General features: G+C 54.6%; 1 protein-coding gene across 1 annotated transcript in view; it reads right to left on the bottom strand.

Moving 5' to 3' along the window:
* Positions 1–26,190, bottom strand: part of LOC128691580 (uncharacterized) — an 84,477-nt gene that overhangs the window by 11,230 nt on the left and 47,057 nt on the right. The window contains exon 6 of the mRNA XM_070088887.1: positions 8,300–8,468. Coding sequence (XP_069944988.1) covers positions 8,300–8,468 — 169 coding nt within the window. The remainder of the gene's footprint in view (positions 1–8,299; positions 8,469–26,190) is intronic.

The raw sequence follows: 26,190 nt of genomic DNA, 5'->3' as shown, positions 1-26,190 counted from the left end.
AGAAGTAAGACAAGAGAGAGAGGGGTGGATCGACTGCATATTTTTGGACTGCAAGAAGGCCTTCGACACAGTTCCTCACAAGAGGTTACTGCAAAAGCTAGAGGATCAGGCACACATAACAGGAAAGGCACTGCAATGGATCAGAGAATACCTGACAGGGAGGCAACAACGAGTCATGGTACGCGACGAGGTGTCAGAGTGGGCGCCTGTGACAAGCGGGGTTCCACAGGGGTCAGTCCTAGGACCTGTTCTGTTCTTGGTATATGTGAACGACATAATGGAAGGGATAGACTCAGAAGTGTCCTTGTTTGCAGATGATGCAAAGTTAATGAGAAGAATCAAATCGGACGAGGATCAGGCAAGACTATAAAGAGACCTGGACAGGCTACAAGCCTGGTCCAGCAACTGGCTCCTTGAATTTAACCCTGCCAAATGCAAAGTCATGAAGATTGGGGAAGGGCAAAGAAGACCGCAGACACAATATAGTTTAGATGGCCAAAGACTGCAAACCTCACTCAAGGAAAAAGATCTGGGGGTGAGTATAACACCGAGCATATTTCCTGAGGCACACATCAATCAGATAACTGCTGCAGCATACGGGCGCATGGCAAACCTACGGATAGCGTTCCGATACCTCAGTAAGGATTCGTTTAAGACTCAGTATACCATCTACGTCAGGCCCATACTGGAGTATGCAGCACCAGTTTGGAATCCACACCTAGTCAAGCACGTCAAGAAATTAGAGAAAGTGCAAAGGTTTGCAACAAGACTAGTCCCAGAGCTACGGGGATTGTCCTACGAAGAAAGGTTGAGGGAATTCGGCCTGACGACACTGGAGGACAGGAGGGTCAGGGGAGACATGATAACGACATATAAAATACTGCGCGGAATAGACAAGGTGGACAAAGACGGGATGTTCCAGAGATGGGACACAGACACAAGAGGTCACAATTGGAAGTTGAAGACTCAGATGAATCAAAGGGATGTTAGGAAGTATTTCTTCAGTCATAGAGTAGTCAGGCCATGGAATAGCCTAGAAAGGGATGTAGTGGAGGCAGGAACCATACATAGTTTTAAGGCGATGTATGATAGAGCTCATGGGGCAGGGAGAGAGAGGACCAAGTAGCAATCAGCGAAGAGGCGGGGCCAGGAGCTGTGACTCGACCCCTGCAACCACAAATAGGTGAGTACAAATAGGTGAGTACACATTGAGGTTGAGGGACGGTAAGGAAACTCGACCTGACAACACTGGAGGACAGGAGAGACGGGGGGACATGATTACGACATATAAAATACTGAGAGTAATCAACAAGGTGGAGAAACAAGATATTCCAGAGATGGGACACACCAACATAAGGACACAATTGGAAGTTGAAGACTCAGATGAGCCACAGGGATGTTATGAAGTATTTCCTCAGTTACAGAGTTGTCAGGAAGTGGAATAGTCTGGAAAGTGAGGTAGCAGAGGCAGGATCCATACATAGCTCTAAGAAGATTTGCGATAAAGCTCATGGAGCATGGAGAAAGTGGACCTAGTAGCGACCAGTGAAGAGGCAGGGTCAGGAGCTATGAATCGACCTTGCAACCATAATTAGGTGAGTGAGCACACACACACACACACAGTGGAATAATCTGGCAAGTGACGTAGTGGAATAAGGGACCATACATAGTTTTAAGACAAGGCTTGATAAAGCTCATGGAGCAGGGAGAGAGAGGACCGAGAACCTAGTAGCGATCAGTGAAGAGGCGAGGCCAGGAACTATGAATCGACCCCTGCAACCACGAGTAGGTTAGTACACACACACACACACACACACACACACACACACACACACACACACACACACACACACACACACACACACTATACATGTCAGTGTCAGTGACATGTATAGTATGCAAAGTCATGGAGAAGATTATCAGGAGGAGAATGGTGGAGCACCTAGAACGGAACAAGCTTATAAACGACAACCAGCATGGATTCAGGGGAGAAAAATCCTGTGTCACAAACCTACTGGAGTTTTATGACAAGGTGACAGCAGTAAGACACGAGACAGAGAGAGGGGTGGGTAGATTGCATTTTCTTGGACTGCAAGAAGCCCTTTGACACAGTTCCTCACAGGAGATTAGTGCAAAAGCTAGAGGATCACGCACGCATAACAGGAAGAGCACTGCAACGGATCAGAGAATACCTGACAGGAAGGCAACAACGACTCTTGGTATGTGACGAGGTGTCAGAGTAGGCGCCTGTGACGAGCGGGGTTTCACAGGGGTCAGTCCTAGGACCAGCGCTATTTTTGGTATATGTTAATGACATGACGGAAGGGATAGATTCAGAAGTGTCCCCGTTTGCAGATGATGTGAAGTTAATGAGGGGAATTAAATCGGATGAGGATCAGGCAGGACTACAAAGAGACCAGGATAGGCTGCAAACCTGGCCCAACAACTGGCTCCTCGAATTTAACCCCGCTAAATGCAAAGTCATGAAGATCTGGGAAGGGCAAAAAGGATCTTGGGGTTTACCTGGAGAGGGTTTTGGGGGTCAACGCCCCCGCTGCTCGGTCTGAAACCAGGCCTTATGGTAAATCAGGATCTGATCAACCAGGCTGTTACTGCTGGCCGCACGCAAACTGACGTACGAACCACAGCCCGTTGGTCAGGAACTGACTTTAGGTGCCTGTCCAGTGCCTTCTTGAAGACAGCCAGGGGTCTATGGGTAATCCCCCTTGTGTATGCTGGGAGGCAGTTGAACAGTCTGGGTCCCAGACACTTACTGTGTTGTCTCTCAGCGTACTCGTAGTGCCCCTGCTTTTCATTGGGGGAATGTTGCATCTCATGACGAGTTTTTTGCTTTCATAGGGAGTTATTTTTGTGTGCAAGTTTGGTACTAGTTCCTCGAGGATTTTCCAAGTGTATATTATCATGTATCTCTCTCGCCTGCGCTCCAGGGACTACAAATCAAGGGCCTTCAACCGTTCCCAGTAATTTAGGTGCCTTTTCGTACTTATGTGTGCCGTGAAAGTTCCTTGTAAACTCTCCAGGTCAGCAATTTCCACTGCCTTGAAGGGGGCAGTTAATGTACAGCAGTAGTCCAGCCTAGAGAGAACAAGCGATCCGAAGAGAATCATCATGGTCTTGACGTCCCTAGTTTTGAAGGTTCTCATTATTCACCCTATCATTTTCCTAGCAGATGCGGTACACTGTTGTGGTCTTTGAACACAAGATCCTCTTACATTATCACTCCTAGGTCCTTTATATTACTTTTTTGCTCTATTGTATGGTTAGAATTTGTCGTATACCCTGATATAGTTTTAATTTCCTCAAGTTTTCCGTATCTGAGTAGCTGAAATTTCTCTTCATTGAACTTCATATTGTTTTGAGTGACCCAACTGAAGATTTGGTTTATGTCCGCTTGGAGTTTTGAGGTGTCTTCGATGGAGGTCACTGTCATGGAAATCCGGGTGTCATCCGCAGATATGAGGATGAGGAATAGAATGGGAGTGAGTACTGTGCCTTGTGGAACAGAGCTTTTCACCGTAGCTGCCTCAGACTTTACTCTGTTTACTATTACTCTTTGTGTTGTATTTGTCAGGAAGTTATATACCCATCTACCAACTTTTCCTGTTATTCCTTTATCACGTATTTTGTGCGCTATTACACCATGGTCACAATTGTCTAAAGCTTTAGCAAAGTCTGTGTATAGTACATCCGCATTTTGTTTATCCTCTACAGCACCCAGAACCTTGCCATAGTGATCCAGTAGGTAGGACAGGCAGGAGCGACCTGCTCTAAACCTGTGTTGCCCTGGGTTGTGTAACTGATGGGTATCTAGGTGGTCGGCGATCTTGCTTCTTAGAATATCGAGCACATCTCCTGATATGCTGCAGCATATGGGCGCCTGGCAAACCTGAGAATAGCGTTCCGACACCTCAGTAAGGAATCGTTCAAGTCTCTGTACACCATGTAGGTCAGGCCCATACTGGAGTATGCAGCACCAGTTTGGAACCCACACCTGGTCAAGCATGTCAAGAAATTAGAGAAAGTGCAAAGGTTTGCAACAGGACTAGTTCCTGAGCTAAGGGGAATGTTCTACGACGAAAGATTAATGGAAATCGGCTTGACGATGCTGGAGGACAGGAGGGTTTGGAGAGACATGATAACGACATACAAAATACTGCGAGGAACTGACAAGGTGGACAGAGACAGGATGTTCCAGAGATGGGACACAGAAACAAGGGGTCACAGTTGGAAGTTGAAGATTCAAATGAGTCAGATGGATGTTAGGAAGTATTTCTTTAGTCATAGAGTTGTCAGGAAGTGGAATAGTCTGGCAAGTGACGTAGTGGAGGCAGGAACCATGCATAGTTTCAAGACTAGGTTTAATAAAGCTCATGGAGCAGGGAGAGAGAGGACCTAGTAGCGATCAGTGAAGAGGCGGGGCCAGGAGCTATGAGTCGACCCCTGCAACCACAAATGGGTGAGTACACACACAGACACAGCGACTAGCAAAGAGGCGGGGCCAGGAGCTATGAGTCCACCCCACCAACCACATATAGTCGAGAATACACGCACAAAAAAAATTACTTCACACATTATAACTAATCTATTAAGCTTCCAGGTCTTTGGGTGTCCAAGTAAAACACATTAAATATTCAGTTACTTCAAAGTTGATATATTAGCAGAAAACTGTGTTCTTTCATCCTAATTCTACAGAATGGCTTAGATGATGACCTTTAAGATCCTGCAGTAGGTCACACATAAAGATGATGACCTTTAAGATCCTGCAGTAGGTCACACATAAAGATGATGACCTTTAAGATCCTGCAGTAGGTCACACATAAAGATGATGACCTTTAAGATCCTGCAGTAGGTCACACATAAAGATGATGACCTTTAAGATCCTGCAGTAGGTCACACATAAAGATGATGACCTTTAAGATCCTGCAGTAGGTCACACATAAAGATGATGACCTTTAAGATCCTGCAGTAGGTCACACATAAAGATGATGACCTTTAAGATCCTGCAGTAGGTCACACATAAAGATGATGACCTTTAAGATACTGCAGTAGGTCACACATAAAGATGATGACCTTCAAGATCCTGCAGTAGGTCACACATAAAGATGATGACCTTCAAGATCCTGCAGTAGGTCACACATAAAGATGATGACCTTTAAGATCCTGCAGTAGGTCACACATAAAGATGATGACCTTTAAGATCCTGCAGTAGGTCACACATAAAGATGATGACCTTTAAGATCCTGCAGTAGGTCACACATAAAGATGATGACCTTTAAGATCCTGCAGTAGGTCACACATAAAGATGATGACCTTTAAGATCCTGCAGTAGGTCACACATAAAGATGATGACCTTTAAGATCCTGCAGTAGGTCACACATAAAGATGATGACCTTTAAGATCCTGCAGTAGGTCACACATAAAGATGATGACCTTTAAGATCCTGCAGTAGGTCACACATAAAGATGATGACCTTTAAGATCCTGCAGTAGGTCACACATAAAGATGATGACCTTTAAGATCCTGCAGTAGGTCACACATAAAGATGATGACCTTTAAGATCCTGCAGTAGGTCACACATAAAGATGATGACCTTTAAGATCCTGCAGTAGGTCACACATAAAGATGATGACCTTTAAGATCCTGCAGTAGGTCACACATAAAGATGATGACCTTTAAGATCCTGCAGTAGGTCACACATAAAGATGATGACCTTTAAGATCCTGCAGTAGGTCACACATAAAGATGATGACCTTTAAGATCCTGCAGTAGGTCACACATAAAGATGATGACCTTTAAGATCCTGCAGTAGGTCACACATAAAGATGATGACCTTTAAGATCCTGCAGTAGGTCACACATAAAGATGATGACCTTTAAAATCCTGCAGTAGGTCACACATAAAGATGATGACCTTCAAGATCCTGCAGTAGGTCACACATAAAGATGATGACCTTTAAGATCCTGCAGTAGGTCACACATAAAGATGATGACCTTTAAGATCCTGCAGTAGGTCACACATAAAGATGATGACCTTTAAGATCCTGCAGTAGGTCACACATAAAGATGATGACCTTTAAGATCCTGCAGTAGGTCACACATAAAGATGATGACCTTTAAGATCCTGCAGTAGGTCACACATAAAGAGGATGACCTTCAAGATCCTGCAGTAGGTCACACATAAAGATGATGACCTTTAAGATCCTGCAGTAGGTCACACATAAAGATGATGACCTTTAAGATCCTGCAGTAGGTCACACATAAAGATGATGACCTTTAAGATCCTGCAGTAGGTCACACATAAAGATGATGACCTTTAAGATCCTGCAGTAGGTCACACATAAAGATGATGACCTTTAAGATCCTGCAGTAGGTCACACATAAAGATGATGACCTTTAAGTTCCTGCAGTTGGTCACACATAAAGATGATGACCTTTAAGATCCTGCAGTAGGTCACACATAAAGATGATGACCTTCAAGATCCTGCAGTAGGTCACACATAAAGATGATGACCTTTAAGATCCTGCAGTAGGTCACACATAAAGATGATGACCTTTAAGATCCTGCAGTAGGTCACACATAAAGATGATGACCTTTAAGATCCTGCAGTAGGTCACACATAAAGATGATGACCTTTAAGATCCTGCAGTAGGTCACACATAAAGATGATGACCTTTAAGATCCTGCAGTAGGTCACACATAAAGATGATGACCTTTAAGATCCTGCAGTAGGTCACACATAAAGATGATGACCTTTAAGATCCTGCAGTAGGTCACACATAAAGATGATGACCTTTAAGATCCTGCAGTAGGTCACACATAAAGATGATGACCTTTAAGATCCTGCAGTAGGTCACACATAAAGATGATGACCTTTAAGATCCTGCAGTAGGTCACACATAAAGATGATGACCTTTAAGATCCTGCAGTAGGTCACACATAAAGATGATGACCTTTAAGATCCTGCAGTAGGTCACACATAAAGATGATGACCTTTAAGATCCTGCAGTAGGTCACACATAAAGATGATGACCTTTAAGATCCTGCAGTAGGTCACACATAAAGATGATGACCTTTAAGATCCTGCAGTAGGTCACACATAAAGATGATGACCTTTAAGATCCTGCAGTAGGTCACACATAAAGATGATGACCTTCAAGATCCTGCAGTAGGTCACACATAAAGATGATGACCTTTAAGATCCTGCAGTAGGTCACACATAAAGATGATGACCTTTAAGATCCTGCAGTAGGTCACACATAAAGATGATGACCTTTAAGATCCTGCAGTAGGTCACACATAAAGATGATGACCTTTAAGATCCTGCAGTAGGTCACACATAAAGATGATGACCTTTAAGATCCTGCAGTAGGTCACACATAAAGAGGATGACCTTCAAGATCCTGCAGTAGGTCACACATAAAGATGATGACCTTTAAGATCCTGCAGTAGGTCACACATAAAGATGATGACCTTTAAGATCCTGCAGTAGGTCACACATAAAGATGATGACCTTTAAGTTCCTGCAGTTGGTCACACATAAAGATGATGACCTTTAAGATCCTGCAGTAGGTCACACATAAAGATGATGACCTTCAAGATCCTGCAGTAGGTCACACATAAAGATGATGACCTTTAAGATCCTGCAGTAGGTCACACATAAAGATGATGACCTTTAAGATCCTGCAGTAGGTCACACATAAAGATGATGACCTTTAAGATCCTGCAGTAGGTCACACATAAAGATGATGACCTTTAAGATCCTGCAGTAGGTCACACATAAAGATGATGACCTTCAAGATCCTGCAGTAGGTCACACATAAAGATGATGACCTTCAAAATCCTGCAGTAGGTCACACATAAAGATGATGACCTTCAAAATCCTGCAGTAGGTCACACATAAAGATGATGACCTTCAAAATCCTGCAGTAGGTCACACATAAAGATGATGACCTTCAAAATCCTGCAGTAGGTCACACATAAAGATGATGACCTTCAAGATCCTGCAGTAGGTCACACATAAAGTCTACTGTAAAAGTTAATATTTTGATTGGTACTCTTGGATCCGTACTCCGCGATCCTTCATGGAAAAGGAGGGACTCTTATGTTGGTGAAGAGCTCTTGGTCCAAAAATTAGAGTACCTTGAGATCATACCTTCAGATCAGTCTTGATTATCTCCCACTCCCCAGGCGTTGCGTGATCTCGTGGATTTAAAGCTTCCTGATAACTATAACATAATCCGTTGGTATGCTGTATTCTAGATGAGTGCCAGAGACTTACCAGCAACCTTATCAACACTGGGTTTCACTGTGATGGTCTTGTTGGCACCGAGGCTGCCAGCAATTGTAGTGCCGTTGTCCGATTCATTGGTCACCACCGTTGTTGCGTTGAAGAGGGGATTTTCCGCTGTGGTGTTATGAAGGTCTGCTGTTGTGGTGTTCGCTGTGATCTAAAACAAATAAACAGGATGTCTGGTAAATATAGTCAACTAAGTGGAAGTCTCTCTATACACTGTAATGTTCGGTAACACAAACACGTAAAAAAAAAAACACCGCGCTGCTAAACTCACTTTAAAGTCTTGGATAAGCACGTACATGAGCAACCTAAATTAGAAGAGGAAATCACAACTCACCCACAAATTAAAGTAAATAATTTTGACGATGTCTCAGCCGTTCAAGGACCAAAAAACGTCTATGACAGACTGAGACATCTAAGACAGACAGAAATGTCGTCTAATGATTAATCTCAAATTCTGGAGTTGTAAATTGCTCAAATTATTTTATTGTGAAAAGAGGCAAAATACTTTAACTACTACCAAGGTATGTCACGTCGCTATGTGGACTCTGCACAAAGTATGTGCACTCTACACAGTCTACATGCACTCTGCACAGTCTACATGCACTCTTCAGTCTACGTGCACTCTTCAGTCTATGTGCACGCTGCATAGCCTGTGTGCACTCTACACAGTCTATGTGCACTCTGCACACTACATGCACCACGCAGTCTACGTGTAATCAGAGATGGATTAACATTTTCGTAGGCCCCTGGGCTACAGAAACTGTGAGGCCCCTGACATACAGGTAATGTTAGGGCCCTGGGCTACAGGTACTGTGAGGTCCCAGGACTACAGGTACTGTGAGGGCCCTGGGCTACAGGTAGTGTGAGGGCCCTGGGCTACAGGTACTGTGAGGCCCCTGGGCTAGAGGCAGTGTGAGGGCCCTGGGCTACAGGTAGAGTGAGAGCCCTGGGCTACAGGTACTGTGAAGGACCCAGGGATACAGGTAATGTGAGGGCCCTGGGCTACAGATACTGTGAGGCACTTGGGCTACAGGCAGTGTGAGGGCCCTGGGCTACAGGTAGTGTGAGAGCCCTGGGCTACAGGAACTGTGAAGGACCCTGGAATACAGGTAATGTAAGGGCCCTGGGCTACAGGCACTGTCAGACCCCTGGGCTACAGGCACTGTCAGACCCCTGGGCTACAAGTACTGTGAGGTCCCTGGGTTACAGGTACTGTGAGGGCCCTGGCAGGTACTGTGAGGTCCCAGGGCAATAGATACTGTGAGGACCCTGGGCAACAGATACTGTGAGGGGCCATTTGCTACAGGTACTGTGAGGCCCCTAGGCTAGAGGTACTGTGAAGGCCCTGGGCTACAGGTACTGTGAGGCTAATGGGCTACAGGTACTGTGAAGGCCCTGGGCTACAGGTACTGTGAAGCCCCTAGCCTACAGGTACTGTGAGGGCCCTGGGCTACAGGGATTGTAAGGTCCCTGGGCTACAGATACTGTGAGGGTCCTTGGCTACAGGTACTGTGAGGGCCCTGGGCTACAGGTACTGTGAGGCTCCTAAGCTACAGGTACTGAGGGCCCTGGGCTACAGGTACTGTGAGGGTCCTGGGCTACAGGTACTGTGAGGGCCCTGGGCTACAGGTATTGTAAGGTCCATGAGCTACAGGTACTGTGAGGGCAATGGGCTACAGATACTGTGAGGGCCCTAGGTTACAAGTATTATGAGGGCCCTGAGCTACAGGTACTGAGGGCCCTGGGCTACAGGTACTGTCAGGGCCCTGGGGTGCAGGTACTGTGAGGGCCCTGGGCTACAGACATTGTGAGGGCCCTTGGCTACAGGTACTGTGAGGGCCCTGGGCTACAGCTACTGTGAGGGCCCTGGGCTACAGGTACTGTGAGGACCCTGGGCTACAGGTACTGTGAAGACCCTGGGCTACAGGTACTGTGAGGGCCCTGGGCTACAGGTACTGTGAGGGCCCTTGGCTACAGTTCCTGTGAGGGCCCTGGGATACAGGTACTGAGAGGACCCTGGGCTACAGGTACTGTGAGGGCCTTGGGCTACAGGTACTGTGAGGGCCCTGGGCTACAGGTACTGTGAGGGCCCTGGGCTACAGGTACTGTGAGGGCCCTGGGCTACAGGTACTGTGAGGATCCTGGGCTACAGGTACTGTGAGGGCCCTGGGCTACAGGTACTGTGAGGGCCCTGGTTTACAGGTACCGTGAGGGCCCTGGGCTACAGGTACTGTGAGGACCCTGGACTACAGGTACTGTGAGGGCTTTGGGCTACAGGTATTGTGAGAGCCCTGGACTACAGGTACTTTGAGGGCCCTGGGCTACAGGTAGTGTGAGGGCCCTGGGCTACAGGTACTGTGAGGCCACTGGGCTACAGGCAGTGTGAGGACCCTGGGCTACAGGTACTGTGAGGGCCCTGGGCTATAGGTACTGAGGGCCCTGGGCTACAGGTACTGTGAGGGCCCTGGGGTGCAGGTACTGTGAGTGCCCTGGGCTACAGCTACTGTGAGGGCCCTGGGCTACAGGTACTGTGAGGGCCCAGGGCTAGAGCTAATGTGAGGGCCCTGGGCTACAGGTACTGTGACGACCCTGGGCTACAGGTACTGTGAAGACCCTGGGCTACAGGTACTGTGAGGGCCCGGGCTACAGGTACTGTGAGGGCCCTTGGCTACAGTTCCTGTGAGGGCCCTGGGATACAGGTACTGTGAGGACCCTGGGCAACATGTACTGTGAAGGCCTTGGGCTACAGGTACTGTGAGGGCCCTGGGCTACAGGTACTGTGAGGGCCCTGGGCTACAGGTACTGTGAGGGCCCTGGGCTACAGTTACTGTGAGAACCCAGGGCTACAGGTACTGTGAGGGCCCTGGGCTACAGGTAGTGTGAGGGCCATGGGATACAGGTACCGTGTGGGCCCTGGGCTACAGGTACTGTGAGAACCCTGGACTACAGGTACTGTGAGGGCCCTGGGCTACAGGTACTCTGAGGGCCCTGGACTACAGGTACTGGGAGGGCCCTGGGCTACAGGTAGTGTGAGGGCCCTGGGCTACAGGTACTGTGAGGCCACTGGGCTACAGGCAGTGTGAGGACCCTGGGCTACAGGTACTGAGGGCCCTGGGCTACAGGTACTGTGAGGGCCCTAGGGTGCACGTACTGTGAGTGCCCTGGGCTACAGGTACTGTGAGGACCTTGGGCTACAGGTACTGTGAGGGCCCTGGGCTACAGGTACTGTGAAGGCCCTGGGCTACAGGTACTGTGAGGACCCTGGGCTACATGTACTGTGAGTGCCATGGGCTACAGTTACTGTGAGGACCTTGGGCTACAGGTACTGTGAGGCCCTGGGCTACAGGTACTGTGAGGGCCCTGGGCTACAGGTACTGTGAGGGCCCTGGGCTACAGCTGCTGTGAGGGCCCTGAGCTGCAGATAATGTGAGGGCCCTGGGCTACAGCTACTGTAAGGGCCATGGGCTACAGGTACTGTGAGGACTTTGGGCTACAGGTACTGTGAAGACCCTGGGCAACAGGTACTGTGAGGGCCCTGGGCCACAGGCGCTGTGTGGGCCCTGGGCTACAGTTCCTGTGAGGCCCCTGGGCTACAGGTACTGTGACGGCCCTGGGCTACAGTTCCTGAGAGGGCTCTGGGCTACAGGTACTGTGTGGGCCCTGGGCTACAGGTACTGTGAGAACCCTGTGCTACAGGTACTGAGAGGGCCCTTGGCTACAGCTACTGTGAGGACCCTGGGCTACAAGTACTGTGAGGGCCCTGGGCTTCAGGTACTGTGAGGGCCCTGGGCTACAGGTACTGTGAGGGCCCTGGGCAACAGGTACTGTGAGGACCCTGGACTACAGGTATTGTGAAGGCCCTGGGCTACAGGTACTGTGAGGACCCTGGGCTACAAGTACTGTGAGGGCACTGGGCTTCAGGTACTGTGAGGGCCCTGGGCTACAGGTACTGTGAGGGCCCTGGGCAACAGGTACTGTGAGGACCCTGGACTACAGGTACTGTGAGGGCCCTGGGCTACAGGTACTGTGAGGGCGCTGGGCTACAGCTACTGTGAGGGCCCTGGGCTACAGCTGCTGTGAGGGCCCTGGGCTACAGGTACTGTGAGGGCTTTGGGCGACAGGTACTGTGAGGGCCCTGGGCTACAGGTACTGTGAGGACCCTGGGCAACAGGGACTGTGAGAACCCTGGGCTACAGGTACTTTGAGGGCCCTGGGTTACAGGTACTGTGAGGGCCCTGGGCTACAGGTACTGTGAGGACCTTGGACTACAGGTACTGTGAGGGCCCTGGGCGACAGGTACTCTGAGGACCCTGAGCTATAGGTACTGTGAGGGCCCTGGGCTGCAGGTACTGTGAGGACCCTGGGCTACATGTACTGTGAGGGCCCTGGGCTACAGGTAATATGAGGGCTCTGTGCTACAGGTAATGTGAGGCCCCTGGACTACAGGTACTGTGAGGGCTCTGGGCTACAGGTACTGTGAGGGCCCTGGGCTACAGGTACTGTGAGGGCCCTGGGCTACAATACTGCGAGGGCCCTGGGCTGCAGACACTGTGAGGACCCTGGGCTACAGGTACTGTGAGGGCCCTGGGCTACAGTTAGTGTGAGGGCCCTGGGCTACAGGTACTGTGAGGCCACTTGGCTACAGGCAGTGTGAGGAACCTGGTCTACAGGTGCTGTGAGGGCCCTGGGCTACAGGTACTGAGGGTCCTGGGCTACAGGTACTGTGAGGGCCCTGGTGTACAGGTACTGTGAGTGCCCTGGGCTACAGGTACTGTGAGGACCCAGGGCTAAAGGTACTGTGAGGGCCCTGGGCTACAGGTACTGTGAGGGCCCTGGGCTACAGGTACTGTGAGGACCCTGGGCTACAGGTACTGTGAGTGCCCTGGGCTACAGGTACTGTGAGGATCCTGGGCTACAGGTACTGTGAGGGCTCTGAGCTACAGGTTCTGTGAGGGCCGTGTGCTACAGGTACTGTGAGGGCCCTGGGCTACAAGTACTGTGAAGGCCCTGGGCAACAGATACTGTGAGGACCCTGGACTACATGTAGTGTGAGGGCTCTGGGCTACAGGTATGTGAGGCCACTGGTCTACAGGCAGTGTGACGACCCAGGGCTACAGGCACAGAGGGCCCTGGGCTACAGGTTATGAGGGTCCTGGGCAACAGGTACTGTGAGGGCCCTGGGGTACAGGTACTGTGAGTGCCCTGGGCTACAGGTACTGTGAGGACCCTGGGCTACAGGTACTGTGAGGGCCCTGGGCAACAGGTACTGTGAGGGCCCTGGGCTAGAGGTAGTGTGAGGACCCTGTACTACAGGTACTATGATGGCCCTGGGCTACAGGTGCTGTGAGGGCCCTGGGCTATAAGTACTGTGAGGGTCCTAGGCTGCAGGTACTGTGAGGACCCTGGGCTACATGTACTGTGAGGGCCCTGGGCTACAGGTAATATGAGGGCTCTGTGCTACAGGTAATGTGAGGCCCCTGGGCTACAGGTACTGTGAAGGCACTGGGCTACAGGTACTGTGAGGGCCTTGGGCTACAGGTACTGTGAGGGCCCTGGGCTACAATACTGTGAGGGCCCTAGGATGCAGATACTGTGAGGACCCTGGGCTCCAGGTACTGTGAGGACCCTGGGCTACAGGTACTTTGAGGGCCCTGGGCTACAGGTAGTGTGAGGGCTTTGGGCTACAGGTACTGTGAGGGCCCTGGGCTACAATACTGTGAGGGCCCTGGGATGCAGATACTGTGAGGACCCTGGGCTACAGGCAGTGTGAGGACCCTGGTCTACAGGTGCTGTGAGTGCCCTGGGCTACAGGTACTGAGGGCCCAAAGCTACAGGTACTGTGAGGGCCCTGGTGTACAGGTACTGTGAGTACCCTGGGCTACAGGTACTGTGAGGACCCTGGGCTACAGGTACTGTGAGAGCCCTGGTCTACAGGTACTGTGAGGGCCCTGGGCTACAGGTACTGTGAGGACCCTGGGCTACAGGTACTGTGAGTGCCCTGGGCTACAGTTACTGTGAGGACACTGGGCTACAGGTACTGTGAGGCCCTGGGCGACAGGTACTGTGAGGGCCCTGGGCTACAGGTCCTGTGAGGGCCCTGGGCTTCAGCTGCTGTGAGGGCCCTGAGCTGCAGATACTGTGAGGGCCCTGGGCTACAGCTACTGTAAGGGCCTTGGGCTACAGGTACTGTGAGGACCCTGGGCTACAGGTACTGTGAAGACCCTGGGCTACAGGTACTGTTAGGGCCCTGGGCTACAGGTGCTGTGTGTGCTCTGGGCTACAGTTCCTGTGAGGGCCCTGGGCTACAGGTACTGTGAGGGCCCTGGGCTACAGCTACTGTGAGGGCCCTGGGCTACAGGTATTGTGAGGGCCCTGGGCTACAGCTAATATGAGGGCCCTGGGCTACAGCTACGGTGAGGGCTCTGGGCTACAGGTACTGTGAGGGCCCTGGGCTACAGATACTGTGAGGGCCCTGAGCTACAGGTACTGTGAGGGCCCTGAGCTTCATGTACTGTGAGGACCCTGGGCTACAGCTACTGTGAGGGCCCTGGGCTACAGCTACTCTAAGGGCCCTGGGCTACAGGTACTGTGAGGGCCATGGGCAACAGGTACTGTGAGGGCCCTGGGCTACAGGTACTGTGAGGACCCTGGGCTACAGGTACTGTGAGGATCCTGGGCTACAGGTACTGTGAGGGCCCAGGACTACAGGTAGTGTGAGGGCTCTGGGCTACAGGTATGTGAGGCCACTGGGCTACAGGCAGTGTGAGGGCCCTGGGCTACAGGTACTGAGGGCCCTGGGCTAAAGGTTATGAGGGCCCTGGGCTACAGGTACTGCGAGGGACCTGGGGTACAGGTACTGTGAGTGCCCTGGGCTACAGGTACTGTGAGGAACCTGGGCTACAGGTACTGTGAAAGCCCTGGGCTACAGGTACTGTGAGGGCTCTGGGCTACAGGTACTGTGAGGGCCCTGGGCTACAGGTACTGTGAGGGCCCTGGGCTACAGGTACTGTGAGGTCCCAGGGCTACAGTTACTGTGAGGGCCCAGGGCTACAGGTACTGTGAGGGCCCTGGGCTACAGGTACAGTGAGGACCCTAGGCTACAGGTACTGTGAGGGCCCTGGGCTATAGGTACTGAGGGCCCTGGGCTACAGGTACTGTGAGGGCCCTGGGCTACAGGTACTGTGAGGACCCTGGGCTACAGGTACTGTGAGGGATCTAGACTACAGGTACTGTGAGGGCCCTGAGCTACAGCTACTGTGAGAGCCCTGGGCTACAGGTATTGAAAGGGCCCTGGGGTACAGGTACTGTGATGGCTCTGGGCTACAGCTACTGTGAGGGCCCTGGTCTATAGGTACTCTGAGGGCCCTGGGCTACAGCTACTGTGAGGGCCCTGGGCTACAGGTACTGAGAGGGCCCTGGGCTACAGGTACTTTGAGGGCCCTGGGCTACAGCTACTGTGAGGGCCCTGGGCTACAGGTACTGTGAGGACCCTGGGCTACAGCTACTGTGAGGGCCCTGGGCTACAGCTACTCTGAGGGCCCTGGGGTACAGGTAATGTGAGGGCCCTGGGTAACAGCTACTGTGAGGGCCCTGGGCTACAGTTACTGTGAGGGCCCTGAGCTTCAGGTACTGTGAGGACCCTGGGCTACAGCAACTGTGAGGGCTCTGGGCTACAGCAACTGTAAGGGCCCTAGGCTACAGGTACTGTGAGGGCCCTGGGCTACAGGTACTGTGAGGGCCTGGGCTACAGGTACTGTGAGGACCCTGGGCTACAGATACTGTGAGGGCCCTGGGCTACAGGTGCTGTGTGTGCTCTGGGCTACAGTTCCTGTGGGGGCCCTGGGCTACAGGTACTGTGAGGGCCCTGGGCTACAGCTACTGTGAGGGCCCTGGGCTACAGGTATTGTGAGGGCCCTGGGCTACAGCTAATATGAGGGCCCTGGGCTACAGCTACGGTGAGGGCTCTGGGCTACAGGTACTGTGAGGGCCCTGGGCTACAGATACTGTGAGGGCCCTGAGCTACAGGTACTGTGAGGGCCCTGAGCTTCATGTACTGTGAGGACCCTGGGCTACAGCTACTGTGAGGGCCCTGGGCTACAGCTACTCTAAGGGCCCTGGGCTACAGGTACTGTGAGGGCCATGGGCAACAGGTACTGTGAGGGCCCTGGGCTACAGGTACTGTGAGGACCCTGGGCTACAGGTACTGTGAGGATCCAGGGCTACAGGTACTGTGAGGGCCCAGGACTACAGGTAGTGTGAGGGCTCTGGGCTACAGGTATGTGAGGCCACTGGGCTACAGGCAGTGTGAGGGCCCTGGGCTACAGGTACTGAGGGCCCTGGGCTAAAGGTTATGAGGGCCCTGGGCTACAGGTACTGCGAGGGACCTGGGGTACAGGTACTGTGAGTGCCCTGGGCTACAGGTACTGTGAGGAACCTGGGCTACAGGTACTGTGAAAGCCCTGGGCTACAGGTACTGTGAGGGCTCTGGGCTACAGGTACTGTGAGGGCCCTGGGCTACAGGTACTGTGAGGGCCCTGGGCTACAGGTACTGTGAGGTCCCAGGGCTACAGTTACTGTGAGGGCCCAGGGCTACAGGTACTGTGAGGGCCCTGGGCTACAGGTACAGTGAGGACCCTAGGCTACAGGTACTGTGAGGGCCCTGGGCTATAGGTACTGAGGGCCCTGGGCTACAGGTACTGTGAGGGCCCTGGGCTACAGGTACTGTGAGGACCCTGGGCTACAGGTACTGTGAGGGATCTAGACTACAGGTACTGTGAGGGCCCTGAGCTACAGCTACTGTGAGAGCCCTGGGCTACAGGTATTGAAAGGGCCCTGGGGTACAGGTACTGTGATGGCTCTGGGCTACAGCTACTGTGAGGGCCCTGGTCTATAGGTACTCTGAGGGCCCTGGGCTACAGCTACTGTGAGGGCCCTGGGCTACAGGTACTGAGAGGGCCCTGGGCTACAGGTACTTTGAGGGCCCTGGGCTACAGCTACTGTGAGGGCCCTGGGCTACAGGTACTGTGAGGACCCTGGGCTACAGCTACTGTGAGGGCCCTGGGCTACAGCTACTCTGAGGGCCCTGGGGTACAGGTAATGTGAGGGCCCTGGGTAACAGCTACTGTGAGGGCCCTGGGCTACAGTTACTGTGAGGGCCCTGAGCTTCAGGTACTGTGAGGACCCTGGGCTACAGCAACTGTGAGGGCTCTGGGCTACAGCAACTGTAAGGGCCCTAGGCTACAGGTACTGTGAGGGCCCTGGGCTACAGGTACTGTGAGGGCCTGGGCTACAGGTACTGTGAGGACCCTGGGCTACAGATACTGTGAGGGCCCTGGGCTACAGGTACTGTGAGGGCCCTGGGCTACAGCTACTGTGAGGGCCCTGGGCAACAGCTACTGTGAGGGCCCTGGGCTACAGGTACTGTGAGGACCCTAGCTACAGGTACTGTGAGGGCCCTGAGCTACAGCTACTGTGAGAGCCCTGGGCTACAAGTCCTGAGGGCACTGGGCTACAGATACTGTGAGGGCCCTGAGCTACAGGTACTGTGAGGTCCCTGTCATACAGGTACTGTGAGGGCCCTGGGCTACAAGTATTGTGAGAGCCCTGGGCTACAAGTACTGAGGGCACTGGGCTACAGATACTGTGAGGACCCTGGGCTACAGGTACTGTGAGGACCCTGGGCTACAGGTACCGTGAGGACCCTGGGCTACAGGTACTGTGAGGGCCCTGGACTACAGGTAGTGAGGGCTTTGGGCTACAGGTACTGTGAGGCCACTGGGCTACATGCAGTGTGAGGACCCTGGGCGACAGGTACTGAGGGCCCTGGGCAAAAGGTTATGAGGGCCCTGGGCTACAGGTACTGTGAGGGCCCTGGGCTACAGGTACTTTGAGTGCCCTGGGCTACAGGTACTGTGAGGACACGGGCTACAGGTACTGTGAGAGCCCTGGGCTACAGGTACTGTGAGGGCCCTGGGCTACAGGTAGTGTGAGGGCCCTGGGCTTCAGGTACTGTGAGGGCCCTGGGCTACAGGTACTGTGAGGGCCCTGGGCTACAGGTACTGTGAGGCCCCTGGGCTACAGGTACTGTGAGGGCCCTAGGCTACAGGTACTGTGAGGGCCCTGGGCTACAGGTACTGTGAGGGCCCTGGGCTACAGGTACTGTGAGGACCCTGGGCAACAGGTACTGTGAGGCCCCTGTGCTACAGGTACTGTGAGGGCGCTGGGCTACAGGTACTGTGAGGGCCCTGGGCTACAGATACTGTGAGGACCCTGGGCTACAGGTACTGTGATGGCCCTGGGCTATAGGTACTGAGGGCCCTGGGCTATAGGTACTGTGAGGGCCCTGGGCTACATGTACTGTGAGGGCCCTGGGCTACAGGTACTGTGAGGGATCTGGGCTACAGGTACTGTTAGGGCCCTGGGCTACAGCTACTGTGAGGGCCCTGGGCTACAGGTACTGTGAGGGCCCTGGGCTACAGGTACTGTGAGGGCCCTGGGCTACAGCTACTGTGAGAGCCCGGGGCTACAGGTACTGTGAGGGCCCTGGGCTACAGCTACTGTGAGAGCCCTGATCTACAGGTACCGAGTGGGCCCTGGGCTACAGGTACTGTGAGGGCCCATAGCTACAGGTACTGTGAGGGCCCTGGGCTAAAGGTACTGGGAGGGCCCTGGGCTACAGGTACTGTGAGGGCCCTGGGCTACAGGTACTGTGAGGGCCCTGGGCTACAGGTACTGAGGGCCCTGTGCTACAGGTACTGTGAGGGCCCTGGGCTACAAGTATTGTGAAGGCCCTGGGCTACAGATACTGTGAGGACCCTGGACTACAGGTAGTGTGAGGGCTCTGGGCTACAGGTATGTGAGGCCACTGGGCTAGAGGCAGTGTGACGACCCTGGGCTACAGGTACTGAGGGCCCTGAGCTGCAGGTTATGAGGCTCCTGGGCAACAGGTACTGTGAGGGCCCTGGGGTACAGGTACTGTGAGTGCCCTGGGCTACAGGTACTGTGAGGACCCTGGGCTACAGGTACTGTGAGGGCCCTGGGCTACAGGTACTGTGAGGGCCCTGGGCTAGAGGTAGTGTGAGGGCCCTGGACTACAGGTACTGTGAGGCCCCTGGGCTACAGGTACTGAGAGGGCCCTGGGCTTCAGGTACTGTGAGTGCCCTGGGCTACAGGTACTGTGAGGACCCTGGGCTACAGGTACTGTGGGGGCCCTGGGCTACAGGTACTGTGAGGGCCCTGGGCTACAGGTACTGTGAGGCCCCAGGGCTACAGGTACTGTGAGGGCCCAGGGCTACAGGTACTGTGAGGGCCCTGGGCTACAGGTGCTGTGAGGACCCTGGGCTACAGGTACTGTGAGGGCCCTGGGCTATAGGTACTGAGGGCCCTAAGCTACAGGTACTGTGAGGGCCCTGGGCTACACCTACTGTGAGGGACCTGGGCTACAGGTACTGAGAGGGCCCTGGGGTACAGGTACTGAGAGGGATCTGGGCTACAGGTACTGTGAGGGTGCTGGGCTACAGCTACTGTGAGGGACCTGGGCTACAGGTACTGAGAGGGCCCTGGGGTACAGGTACTGTGAGGGGCCCTGGGCTACAGCTAAAGTGAGGGCCCTGGGCTACAGCTACTGTGAGGGCCCTGGGCTACAGCTACTGTGAGGGCCTTGGGCTACAGGTACTGAGAGGGCCCTGGGCTACAGGTACTGTGAGGGCCCTGAGCTACAGCTACAGCGAGGGCCCTGGGCAACAGGTACTGTGAGGGCCCTCGGCTACAGCTACTGTGAGGGCCCTGGGCAACAGCTGCTGTGAGGGCAATTGGCTACAGGTACTGTGAGGGCCCTGGGCTACAGGTACTGTGAGGGCCTTGGGCTACAGGTACTGTGAGGGCCCTGGGCTACAGGTACTGTGAGGACCCTGGGCTACAGGTACTGTGAGGGCCCTGGGTTACAGGTACTGTGAGGGCCCTGGGCTACAGGTACTGTGAGGACCTTGGACTACAGGTACTGTGAGTGCCCTGGGCGACAGGTACTGTGAGGACCCTGAGCTATAGGTACTGTGAGGGCCCTGGGCTGCAGGTACTGTGAGGACCCTGGGCTACATGTACTGTGAGGGCCCTGGGCTACAGGTAATATGAGGGCTCTGTGCTACAGGTAATGTGAGGCCCCTGGACTAAAGGTACTGTGAGAGCCCTGGGCTACAGGTACTGTGAGGGCCCTGGGCTACAGGTACTGTGAGGGCCCTGGGCTACAATACTGTGAGGGCCCTGGGCTGCAGACACTGTGAGGACCCTGGGCTACAGGTACTGTGAGGACCCTGGGCTACAGGTACTGTGAGGGCCCTGGGCTACAAGTACTGTGAAGGCCCTGAGCTACAGATACTGTGAGGACCCTGGACTACAGGTAGTGTGAAGGCTCTGGGCTACAGGTATATGAGGCCACTGGGCAACAGGCAGTGTGACGACCCGGGGCTACAGGTACTGAGGGCCCTGGGCTACAGGTTGTGAGGGTCCTGGGCAACAGGTACTGTGAGGGCCCTGGGGTACAGGTATTGTGAGTGCCCTGGGCTACAGGTACTGTGAGGACCCTATGCTACAGGTACTGTGAGGGCCCTGGGCAACAGGTACTCTGAGGGCCCTGGGCGAGAGGTAGTGTGAGGGCCCTGGACTACAGTTACTGTCAGGGCCCTGGGCTACAGGTGCTGTGAGGACCCTGGGCTACAGGTACTGTGAGTTCCCTGGGCTACAGGTACTGTGATGACCCTGAGCTATAAGTACTGTGAGGGCCCTAGGCTGCAGGTACTGTGAGGACCCTGGGCTACATGTACTGTGAGGGCCCTGGGCTACAGGTAATATGAGGGCTCTGTGCTACAGGTAATGTGAGGCCCCTGGGCTACAGGTACTGTGAAGGCCCTGGGCTACAGGTACTGTGAGGGCCTTGGGCTACAGGTACTGTGAGGGCCCTGGGCTACAATACTGTGAAAGCCCTGGGCAGCAGATACTGTGAGGACCCTGGGCTACAGGTACTGTGAGGACCCTGGGCTACAGGTACTGTGAGGGCCCTGGGCTACAGGTAGTGTGAGGGCTTTGGGCTACAGGTACTGTGAGGCCACTTGGCTACAGGCAGTGTGAGGACCCTGGTCTACAGGTGCTGTGAGAGCCCTGGGCTACAGGCACTGAGGGCCCTGTGCTACAGGTACTGTGAAGGCCCTGGTGTACAGGTACTGTGAGTGCCCTGGGCTACACGTACTTTGAGAACCCTGGGCTACAGGTACTGTGAGGGCCCTGGTCTACAGGTACTGTTAGGGCCCTGGGCAACAGGTACTGTGAGGACCCTGGGCTACAGGTACTGTGAGTGCCATGGGCTACAGGTACTGTGAGGACCCTGGGCTACAGGTACTGTGAGGGCCCTGGGCTACAGGTACTGTGAGGGCCCTGGGCTACAGGTACTGTGAGGGCCCTGGGCTACAGCTACTGTGAGGGCCCTGGGCTACAGCTACTGTGAGGGCCCTGGGCTACAGGTACTAGGAGGACCCTGGGCTACAGATACTGTTAAGACCCTGGGCTACAGGTACTGTGAGGGCCCTGGCCAACAGGTACTGTGAGGGCACTTGGCTACAGTTCCTGTGAGGGCCCTGGGATACAGGTACTGTAAGGACCCTGGGCTACAGGTACTGTGAGGGCCTTGGGGTACAGGTACTGTGAGGGCCCTGGGCTACATGTACTGTGAGGACCCTGGGCTACAGGTACTGTGAGGGCCTTGGGTTACAGGTACTGTGAGGGCCCTGGGCTACAGGTACTGTGAGGACCTTGGACTACAGGTACTGTGAGGGCCCTGAGCTATAGGTACTGTGAGGGCCCTGGGCTGCAGGTACTGTGAGGACCCTGGGCTACATGTACTGTGAGGGCTCTGGGCTACAGGTAATATGAGGGCTCTGTGCTACAGGTAATGTGAGCCCTTTGGACTACAGGTACTGTGAGGGCCCTGGGCTACAGGTACTGTGAGAGCCCTGGGCTACAGGTACTGTGAGGGCCCTGGGCTACAATACTGTGAGAGCCCTGGGCTGCAGACACTGTGAGGACCCTGGGCTACAGGTACTGTGAGGACCCTTGGCTACAGGTACTGTGAGGGCCCTGGGCTACAGGTAGTGTGAGGGCCCTGGGCTACAGGTACTGTGAGGCCACTTGGCTACAGGCAGTGTGAGGACCCTGGTCTACAGGTGCTGTGAGTGCCATGGGCTACAGGTACTGTGAGGACCCTGGGCTACAGGAACTGTGAGTGCCCTGGGCTACAGGTACTGTGAGGGCCCTGGGCTACAGGTACTGTGAGGGCCCTGGGCTACAGCTACTGTGAGGGCCCTGGGCTACAGCTACTGTGAGGGCCCTGGGCTACAGGTACTAGGAGGACCCTGGGCTACAGATACTGTGAAGACCCTGGGCTACAGGTACTGTGAGGGCCCTGGGCAACAGGTACTGTGAGGGCCCTTGCCTACAGTTCCTGTGAAGGCCCTGGGATACAGGTACTCTAAGGACCATGGGCTACAGGTACTGTGAGGGCCTTGGGCTACAGGTACTGTGAGGGCCCTGGGCTACAGGTACTGTGAGGACCCTGGGCTACAGGTACTGTGAGGGCCCTTGGCTACAGGTACTGTGAGGACCTTGGACTACAGGTACTGTGAGGGCCCTGGGCGACAGGTACTGTGAGGACCCTGAGCTATAGGTACTGTGAGGGCCCTGGGCTGCAGGTACTGTGAGGACCCTGGGCTACATGTACTGTGAGGGCTCTGGGCTACAGGTAATATGAGGGCTCTGTGCTACAGGTAATGTGAGGCCCCTGGACTACAGGTACTGTGAGGGCCCTGGGCTACAGGTACTGTGAGGGCCCTGGGCTACAGGTACTGTGAGAGCCCTGGGCTACAATACTGTGAGAGCCCTGGGCTGCAGACACTGTGAGGACCCTGGGCTACAGGTACTGTGAGGGCCCTGGGCTACAATACTGTGAGAGCCCTGGGCTCCAGACACTGTGAGGACCCTGGGCTACAGGTACTGTGAGGACCCTGGGCTACAGGTACTGTGAGGGCCCTGGGCTACAGGTAGTGTGAGGGCCCTGGGCTACAGGTACTGTGAGGCCACTTGGCTACAGGCAGTGTGAGGACCCTGGTCTACAGGTGCTGTGAGGGCCCTGGGCTACAGGTACTGAGGGCTCTGGGCTACAGGTACTGTGAGGACCCTGGGCTACAGGTACTGTGAGGGATCTAGGCTACAGGTACTGTGTGGCCCTGAGCTACAGCTACTGTGAGAGCCCTGGGCTACAGGTAATGTGAGGGCCCTGGTCTACAGGTACTGTGAGGGCCCTGGGCTTCAGCTACTGTGAGGGCCCTGGGCTACAGGTACTGAGAGGGCCCTGGGCTACAGGTACTATGAGGGCCCTGGGCTACAGCTACTGTGAGGGCCCTGGGCTACAGGTACTGTGAGGGCCCTGGGCTACAGCTACTGTGAGGGCCCTGAGCTACAGCTACTGTGAGGGCCCTGGGGTACAGGTAATGTGAGGGCCCTGGGCTACAGCTACTGTGAGGGCCCTGGGCTACAGGTACTGTGAGGGCCCTGAGCTTCAGGTACTGTGAGGACCCTGGGCTACAGCAGCTGTGAGGGCTCTGGGCTACAGCAACTGTAAGGGCCCTAGGCTACAGGTACTGTGAGGGCCCTGGGCTACAGGTACTGTGAGGGCCCTGGGCTACAGGTACTGTGAGGACCCTGGGCTACAGATACTGTTAGGGCCATGGGCTACAGGTACTGTGAGGGCCCTGGGCTACAGCTACTGTGAGGGCCCTGGGCAACAGCTACTGTGAGGGCCCTGGGCTACAGGTACTGTGAGGACCCTAGCTACAGGTACTGTGAGGGCCCTGGGCTACAGCTACTGTGAGAGCTTTGGGCTACAAGTACTGAGGGCACTGGGCTACAGATACTGTGAGGGCCCTGAGCTACAGGTACTGTGAGGGCCCTGTCATACAGGTACTGTGAGGGCCCTGGGCTACAAGTATTGTTAAGGCCCTGGGGTACAGATACTGTGAGGACCCTGGGCTACAGGTACTGTGAGGACCCTGGGCTACAGGTACCGTGTGGACCCTGGGCTACAGGTACTGTGAGGGCCCTGGACTACAGGTAGTGAGGGCCCTGGGCTACAGGTACTGTGAGGCCACGGGGCTACATGCAGTGTGAGGACCCTGGGCGACAGGTACTGAGGGTCCTGGGCTAAAGGTTATGAGGGCCCTGGGCTACAGGTATTGTGAGGGCCCTGGGGTACAGGTACTTTGAGTGCCCTGGGCTACAGGTACTGTGAGGACACGGGCTACAGGTACTGTGAGAGCCCTGGGCTACAGGTACTGTGAGAGCCCTGGGCTACAGGTAGTGTGAGGGCCCTGGGCTTCAGGTACTGTGAGGGCCCTGGGCTACAGGTACTATGAGGGCCCTGGGCTACAGGTACTGTGAGGCCCCTGGGCTACAGGTACTGTGAGGGCCCTTGGCTTCAGGTACTGTGAGGGCCCTGGGCTACAGGTACTGTGAGGGCCCTGGGCTACAGGTACTGTGAGGACCCTGGGCAACAGGTACTGTGAGGCCCCTGTGCTACAGGTACTGTGAGGGCGCTGGGCTACAGGTACTGTTAGGGCCCTGGGCTACAGGTACTGTGAGGACCCTGGGCTACAGGTACTGTGATGGCCCTGGGCTATAGGTACTGAGGGCCCAGGGCTATAGGTACTGTGAGGGCCCTGGGCTACAGGTGCTGTGAGGGCCCTGGGCTACAGGTACTGTGAGGGATCTGGGCTACAGGTACTGTGAGGGCCCTGGGCTACAGCGACTGTGAGGGCCCTGGGCTACAGGTACTCACAGGGCCCTGGGCTACAGGTACTGTGAGGGCCCTGGGCTACAGCTACTGTGAGAGCCCTGGGCTACAGGTACTGTGAGGGCCCTGGGCTACAGCTACTGTGAGGGCCCTGATCTACAGGTACTGAGAGGGCCCTGGGCTACAGGTACTGTGAGGGCCCTGAGCTACAGCTACTGTGAGGGCCCTGGGCTAAAGGTACTGTGAGGGCCCTGGGCTACAGGTACTGTGTGGGCCCTGGGCTACAGGTACTGAGGACCCTGGGCTACAGGTACTGTGAGGGCCCTGAGCAACAGGTACTGTGAGGGCCCTGTGCTACAGGTACTGTGAGGGCCCTGGGCTACAAGTATTGTGAAGGCCCTGGGCTACAGATACTGTGAGGACCCTGAACTACAGGTAGTGTGAGGGCTCTGGGCTACAGGTATGTGAGGCCACTGGGCTAGAGGCAGTGTGACGACCCTGGGCTACAGGCACTGAGGGCCATGGGCTGCAGGTTATGAGGGTCCTGGGCAACAGGTATTGTGAGGGCCCTGGGGTACAGGTACTGTGAGTGCCCTGGGCTACAGGTACTGTTAGGACCCTGGGCTACAGTTACTGCGAGGGCCCAGGGCTACAGGTACTGTGAGGGCCCTGGGCTAGAGGTAGTGTGAGGGCCCTGGACTACAGGAACTGTGAGGCCCCTGGGCTACAGGTACTGAGAGGGCCCTGGGCTTCAGGTACTGTGAGGGCCCTGGGCTACAGGTACTATGAGGGCCCTGGGCTACAGGTACTGTGAGGGCCCTGGGCTACAGGTACTGTGAGGCCCCAGGGCTACAGGTTCTGTGAGGACCCAGGGCTACAGGTACTGTGAGGGCCCTGGGCTACAGGTGCTGTGAGGACCCTGGGCTACAGGTACTGTGAGGGCCCTGGGCTATAGGTACTGAGGGCCCTAAGCTACAGGTACTGTGAGGGCCCTGGGCTACAGCTACTGCGAGGGACCTGGGCTACAGGTACTGAGAGGGCC

The sequence above is a fragment of the Cherax quadricarinatus genome, chromosome 26 (assembly GCF_038502225.1).
Source record: "Cherax quadricarinatus isolate ZL_2023a chromosome 26, ASM3850222v1, whole genome shotgun sequence".
In the NCBI taxonomy this organism is placed as follows: Eukaryota; Metazoa; Arthropoda; class Malacostraca; order Decapoda; family Parastacidae; genus Cherax; species Cherax quadricarinatus.
Note: the sequence above shows the minus strand (reverse complement) of the source record. Positions and strands in the feature narration are given on the sequence as shown.